This window comes from Argentina silus, assembly GCF_951799395.1.
Source record: "Argentina silus genome assembly, chromosome: 2".
In the NCBI taxonomy this organism is placed as follows: domain Eukaryota; kingdom Metazoa; phylum Chordata; class Actinopteri; order Argentiniformes; family Argentinidae; genus Argentina; species Argentina silus.
Window position 1 is genome coordinate 2,284,286 of NC_139656.1, and position 7,500 is coordinate 2,291,785.

Below are 7,500 nucleotides of genomic sequence, written 5' to 3' on the forward strand. Positions count from 1 at the left end.
TCTCTCTGTCTCTCTCTCTCTGTCTCTCTCTCTCTCTCTCTCTCTCTCTGTCTGTCTCTCTCTCTCTCTCTCTCTCCCTCTCTCTCTCTCCCCTGATTATCTCTCATGGGTGTCGTAACAGTATATAGGCTTATAATCGCGCTTGTTGCAGATATTAGGGTTAGCAGTTGGATTTGTCCTAGAAGCAGTTTTGCTATTGAAGTGCCTGTGGCTGGGTGGGGAAAACACTTGTAATACTTGATTGGACAACTCACATAGTTCAGTTTTAGTTGAGTTTATTTCCACAAATAGAAAGACAGTTTGTGACTCAGAAACAACAACAACGGTTTGTGCAATAATCATAAATGCCCCAGTGGTCATAAATCACATAAATTCAGCGATGTGGATGAACAAACAAACAAATAAACAAAAGATCAAATAAAATCCTCTCAACAGCAGTGAGTTCATCTCTCCGATGCGTCCCTTTGTAGGTAATATTATACATCACTTTGACGAGGTAAATTATACATAAAGATTACATAAAGTGTTATGCACCATCTCATGAATATCTCATCTAACACATTTTTCGGTTAATTATTCATGTTTATTGCGAGGACGAAAATGAGTTTGTGGAAGACTTCCCCGTGATGTAATTAAGCAGTCTAAGTGCACTGGAGCGACCACCGGACGTTTAACTCTTAACATGCTGGTTCACTGGCAGACATTACACTGCTTTACATTGCCTCTTGTGTGCATGGGGTTTGGGTTATTCATTTACTCCTGGGGAATGGGTTATTCATTTACAGTTCTATATCTATTTACAATGATTTACTTAGAAAACACATGATTTACTTTAAAAATACATATTCACTTATGAGTACACTTTGATGTCTTTGAGATTTATTCATATTCTGTACAATACACACCATTTACATGTATTTGATATTCATTGATGGCCTATATTTATATATATATGATATATATATATATATATATAGGTCCTGTAAGCAACACTTATATGCTATTTGGTACCAATAGTATGTACTGCTGTAAGCATGCATTCCCTGCTAGGTAATATAATATATATATGCCATTTAGCTGACACTTTTATCCTAAGTGACTTACATTGCAGTGAGTGCATACATTTTTCAGTATATATGGTCCTGGCGGGAATCAAACCCTCAACCTAAGCGTTGTTAGCACCATGCTCTACCCACTGAGCCACAGAGGACCACAGTACTCAGTGCTCAGTACTCAGGGAGAAGGAGCCAGAAGTGGACTGCAGAGTGAAGCCTTACCATGGTGTGGGGGAGAGATATATAGGATTGGGCGGTGGGGGGGGGGGGGAGTGGGGGGGGGGCGGGGGGGGATGATTCTAAATGCCTGCATAGACACTGTGTCATTGGTCCGAGTTAACTGAGGATGACCAATAGCACAAGCGAAGCCTGTTCTCTAATAGGTGTTCATTCTTAATGTCTCTCAGCCTCATTGGTCAATGTTTCATCAGCTGCTGCTGCTGCTGCTGCTGCTGCTGATGATGATGGTGATGATGATGAGGGTTAACGCTGGGAGTTGTTCAGCATGTAGGCTACGTGTAGAAGCTGTGGCTTCTCTCTCTCTGAGCTAATGCTGGTAAAGTGGTTTTCTCCTCCCGTGCTATTTCTCCCGTGCAACCTAACAGACGGCCCCATGGGTACAGTTTTACAGCGTGCATAACTGTCGCTGCACAGTCGGCTTGTTTAGAGATGAGGTGTAGAGATGACTGCCTGTGTGTGTGTGTGTGTGTGTGTGTGTGTGTGTGTGTGTGTGTGTGTGTGTGTGTGTGTGGTGTGTGTGTGTGTGTGTGTGTGTGTGTGTCGTTGCAAAACATCCTTACACTGCTGGATGTCTCGGCAGAGTTCTGTTTCGCCTAAAAAGAAGATAATGTACTATTTCATCACAATAGAAGACAGCTAGATAAATAGCTTTATAGCTATATGAATGGGTTTGAAGTGGTTATGGTAAGTGTACCCTGTCAATGGAAAGTATTAGCAAACATTAGCAAAAATAATTAGCAATCAAAACCGCTAAAAGCTATTTTTTTCAACAATGTCCCAAAGCAGGGGGCGCTTAGTGGCGTAGCACACTAATGTGCATACCACATCACCGCAAGGTTTCTGGTTCACTTCCAAACCTCGACATATCTTGCATGTCATCCCTCCTCTCTCTCTCTCTCTCTCTCTCCCATCCTTCCTGTCAATCTCTACTGTTTCTATCCCAATAAAGCAGAACTGCCCTAGAAAAATGTATTTAAAAAAAAGGGGAGATATGGGGACAGGGCGGGGGGGGGGGAGCCTTGTCTTGGTCTGTCTATCCATCCTCCGAAGTCTCCTCTCTGGCTGGTGGTGGTGGGGGCGGGGGGTAGAGAGAGGGGGGGGACAGACAGGAGTGATACTGAGGGGTATCCTGGTCTGCATCGCTTCACTGGGGAGGGGATAGAGAGGGAGGGAGTGGGGGGCCTGTCCTGATCTGTCTATCCATCCTCCTCAGTCTCCACTCTGGCTGGTCTGCCTGTCTCGCCTCACGGGGGAGAGAGGGGGAGACGAGTGGGAGGTCATTGATTTTCTGGGGATGAGATTTAGGTGGGATAGTAGGGCAGGGATGAAGGTGAGTCATTAACACTGATACTGCAGACGTCCGCATCTTCTCCAGTGTGCGTGTGTGTGTGTGTGTGAGTGTGTGTGGGTGTATGTGTGTGTGTGTGTGTGTGTGTGCGTGTGCGCGTGCGCGTGTGCGTGTGCGTGTGCATGTTTATGTGTGAAGGCGATAATGTGAATGCGTGCATGTGTGTGTGTGAGAGCAAGCATGTGTGTCTGTGTGTGTGTGTGTGTGTGTGTGTGTGTGTGTGTGTGTGTGTGAGTGTGCGTGTGTATGTGTGAAAGCGATAATGTGAATGTGTGCATGTGTGTGTGTGAGAGCAAGCGTGTGTGTGTGTGTGTGTGTGTGTGTGTGTGTGTGTGCATGCACACTCACTCATGTGCCTGGCCAGCACAATGTCAAGGAGTGTTTGTTTGTATCCATGTAAAGGAGGGTATGAGGGACACACACACACACACACACACACACACACACACACACACACACACGCCCATCATATCTTTAACCCCTTTCCCAGCACTTGGAACACCCTCTCCAGCGCCATGTAGATGATGGCCTTGAGAGCTTTGCCTCGCAGAACTTCTGTTCCCATCATGATCCTGTAAAGACATACATCAACCTGTCTGCCTTATCACGGCGACGTTGATGTGAGCCTGGTGGAGATGACACCCCTCTCCAAAACCCTAATAGCTCATTTTCCCAGCTCTGATCCATCCGGGGGTGTTCCCCTCTCGGTCTCCTCCCGTTGAAAAGGTCATTGGCAGCAGCGGTGGTAATTGCACTTCTGAGGGGGTAGATGAAAAACCGCTGTGAAATTATTAATCCCACATCCAATACTCTTACGGACGGACGAGCCTCAGAAAGAACGTCTGTCTTTGTTCGTGTCCCTCTCTCGCCGAATCTATACGGGCGAAGTCATTACTTCACGATACATTCCAGTGTCTCTTCACCTTTGGCGAAGCGAAGCACTCCGCAGCGTTTTACAGCAATTTACTGCAATTTCCAACTTTATCGCCTCGCAGAAGCAGATGATGGAACACAGCCCTACTTAACAATAAACTCGTGTTTTAAATAAGGAGGCTGGAGCGGTACAACCACGTTAAAAGATTGGACGATAAGTGAAACCACTTCGAGCCGCCTGTTGTGGTTCCTCCGTGACCGCGGGGATGAGTTGGTTTACCGAGCACCGCGGTGATTAAGTGATGATAAATGATAAGGTGATTAAAGATATCCGTTCTCGTGGGCTGCACGCTGGCTCTGGGCTTTAACCGTCCATCTAGGTGGGCCAGCTGTCAACTGTACTGCTGAGTCGGGCCAGCTGTGCTCTGCGCCGCCTCTCTGTGTGTGTGGTGATGCCACCTATAGGCTTTAGCTCAGTGGGCTAGCGGTCTTGTGGTGCACAAACGACCCCGGGTTTAATCCGGTTGGGTACATCAGCCCAATTCAGCTCTGTTGGTGATATAGCATTCACACCATGGTAATATCCAGTTGATGATATCATATCATATCCTTTCCCCCCCCTCCCTCTCTTCCTCCCCTCTATTTCTGTCACAGCTCTGCCCATGTGATTAATTAGTGGCATGTGGTCGTGTGTGTGTGTGTGTGTGTGTGTGTGTGTGTGTGTGTGGATTCACACTGATGTCATATCCTGTTCCTGTCCCCTCAGCTCTGAACCTGCTGGGTCTGAACTGGCAGCTGAAGCCGACCGACGGTCACCTGGTCAACACAGGCCTGAGCACCGGCCTGCCGGGCAGCAGCGACGTCGCAACAGTGCCCTCTGGAGGCAGAGGTAGGAACTGACACAGGCTGCCTGGTCTAGGTAGCACCGCTGGCCATGGTGCTGAAACCACACACCGAGTCTGCAGCGGTCTGATTCTCTAACCTTTAATAACAAAGGGTGTACCGATTCACTTCCCTTCATAGTGAGCGCTTTGGGTGTCTAGAAAGGTATAAATGCAATGAATTACTATTTATTATTATCGATTTAAAAGGAATGGAGTGACATTTATGATGGAGGAGACTCTCTCCAGCCCATGCTTATACCAATCAATGCTCAATTCAAATCCACAAGCAGTAATGGATGAATGCATACTTCTGGGAGAAGGCCAGAGAATAGGACTGCAGTCTGAGCAGGCGTTGAGGACTTAATCAGTATTGTGAAAGGTACTCTGTTACAGAATTTAGTTTGTGAATACACTATGAAAGTCTGTCTGTCACGAACTGCAGAATGTGAACCCAACTGGAGACATCGAAGTCACCGTTATGTTTGCTCGCAAAAGTAAATGTGAGCAGTAGATAAAACATGTTAAATATGTTCTGAGTTGGCCCAAGGTTTACTAAGCTTACATATAAGGTAAATGGAGTAATTTACTGGAATTTAGCATGAATTTGCTACCGCGCTGACTCTCTTTTGCAAGCAATCATAACGATGGCGCCTGTCTCCAAAAATGACGAGGGTCTCCAGTTTTGTTTACATTCTGCAGTTTGTGACGTACGGTTCTTCATAGCGAATTGGTGTGAGACTTCAGTCCATGGCTGCGACTACAGAATCGGAGGCCAGACATCTACAAATGCCTCACAACTTGGTCATTAAGACCCAAAACGGTCAGAACAAGAACTATTAGGCTCCTACTTATTAACGAAATATCAGAAAACCCGGGCCTGCACACTGACTTGTTTTTAATAAACAGTAAATAATACAGTAAAAAAGATGGGTCTGCACTCACACTTGCAATACTGAATGAAAGAGTTTATTAATGAGCAGAAAAGAAAAGAGAGAACTCCATTTACACTGAAATACTCCTTATTTGCTGTATCTCTCTGAAGTGGTTTGATTGTGATGGAGCTTAGCCCAGCCTGTCTCTGCACCCAGACACACTCAGACACACTAATCACATCAACATGTCCTCCACAGGTTTCTCATTCTATTCTATTAAAGGACCGTTGCTAATAGCATTATTCCAGACTTAAAGTATTTACTTTTCTCTTTGAAGTGGTTCGTTTAGACTCATATATAATCGCCGAATTACACACAAGCTGACCATCCTTCTAATATGTAACACATGTCGTGTTGCACGCTACTTTTGCCCGTGAATTAGTGTGAAAAGTTAACACTTCAACAAAGAACTGAAATGAACTCTCGATAAATCCTTCCGTAATTCTTCCTCCCACGTACCGTTGCACGTTGCGTGACTGCTGTTAAAACACGGTACCGCTCCCGCCGGTTTGCGGAGCTGGCCGCGTTTGAAGCACGTCTTAATTTGGGAGGACTGCGGCGCCGCGCTCGTCTAATCCAGCGCGAGGGGGGCGTACCGTAGGCGGGAGGCGCTGAGAAATCACTCTCGGAGACGCGAGCTGTGAACTCGTCCTCTGAAGTGTTGTTCCAACAGCATGAGGTTGGCTTTGATGGAGGGGAGGCTGGAGTGGCTGTGAGGAGCTGCCAACGACACAATCACACACGCGCGCGCTCTCACACAGCATGCACACACACACACACGCACACACACACGCTCGCGCACACACACACACACACACACACACACGCTCTCTCACACACACACACACACACACACACAGACACACATACCCCCACCACACACACACACATACTCACACACACACACACACACACACACACATACACACTCACACTCACACACACACACACACTCTCGCTTTCTCTCTCTTACACACCCACACACACACACACACACACACATACACACACACACCCACACACACACACACACACACCCACACACACACACACAAACTGCCTATCTGGGCCAAATTTGTTTGCCTAATTCAAACGCTGAAATTGAGCATTTGAGTTTGCTGGATGTTTTGTAATTAGAGGGAGTTGTAATTAGAGAGGACAAGATGTGTGTGAGAGAGAGCACATCTGTTCCTGTATCAATATGCAGGTCAACCAGGGGGTGGGTTAAGGACAGACATGCTGCTGAATGGAAAAGTCACACAGAAGAAGAAGAAGAAGAAGAAGAAGAAGAGGTAGAAGAAGACTTTATTAAAACACCACATCACTCCCTACATATGTGACTATGGTGATTTAGCAAAGTCTTAACAACAGTGGTTGCTCTCCCCTCCCAGGAGAGCTGGATGACAAACATATCTGTCCGCTTTGTCTCTGTGGTACCTCACGGACGGAGAGAGAGAGGAATCGCTCGCTATATAATATGACCATGTGACCATGTCTTTCGTACCTTGCCGCCTCCTTAGGGAAAAGCCTGTGCGATGCTGCTGTGAAAACACTCTAAAAGCCTTACAGTGTGACGGTGATTAATAGTGCCATAAACACACACACACACACACACACACACCTGAGTCTGGCAGAACAGCGTCTGGGGTGCTCTCACTATGAAAACAAAATTAATATTTGCATTTTGAAGCTAGAGAAAGTTTTTCTGTTTGTATCTTGGGAATACAGTGGTAGCTCTCACTCTTTTTCTCTCTTGCTCTTTTTCCGCTTTCCTCCTTTCTCTTGTCTTATTCACTCCCTCTGTGTCTCTCTCTCTCTCTCTCTCTCTCTCTCTCTCTCTCTCACCTTGGGTATGGGGATTTTAATTCTGGATCTATTTCTTTCCCTCTCTTCCATATTAATCTCTCTCTTATTCTGTCACTCTTTCTCCTCTCTCTCCCTTTCTATAACCCCTCCCTCTCTCTCACACACACACACACACACACACACACACACACACACACACACACACACACACACGCCAGGCCCCTGGGTGTACAGGAACAGCAGTATCACCACTGGGGAGCTGGAGGTGGGCCGCAGGGTGAGTCAGGACGTCCCTCCAGGGTTCTTCTGGCGTTCCTTGCTCCATCTGCGCCAGCCGCTCTTCCTCAAGTTCAACATCTCCC

At 46.6% G+C, this 7,500-nt stretch overlaps 1 protein-coding gene across 1 annotated transcript in view; it reads left to right on the top strand.

Annotated features, from left to right (window-relative positions):
• Positions 1-7,500, top strand: part of tenm2b (teneurin transmembrane protein 2b) — a gene marked incomplete at its 5' end in the record, with an annotated part of 107,633 nt that overhangs the window by 57,127 nt on the left and 43,006 nt on the right. The window contains 3 exons of the mRNA XM_083693809.1: positions 4,283-4,405; positions 5,992-6,044; positions 7,473-7,500. The exon at positions 7,473-7,500 is cut by the window's right edge and continues 62 nt beyond it. Coding sequence (XP_083549935.1) covers positions 4,283-4,405; positions 5,992-6,044; positions 7,473-7,500 — 204 coding nt within the window. The remainder of the gene's footprint in view (positions 1-4,282; positions 4,406-5,991; positions 6,045-7,472) is intronic.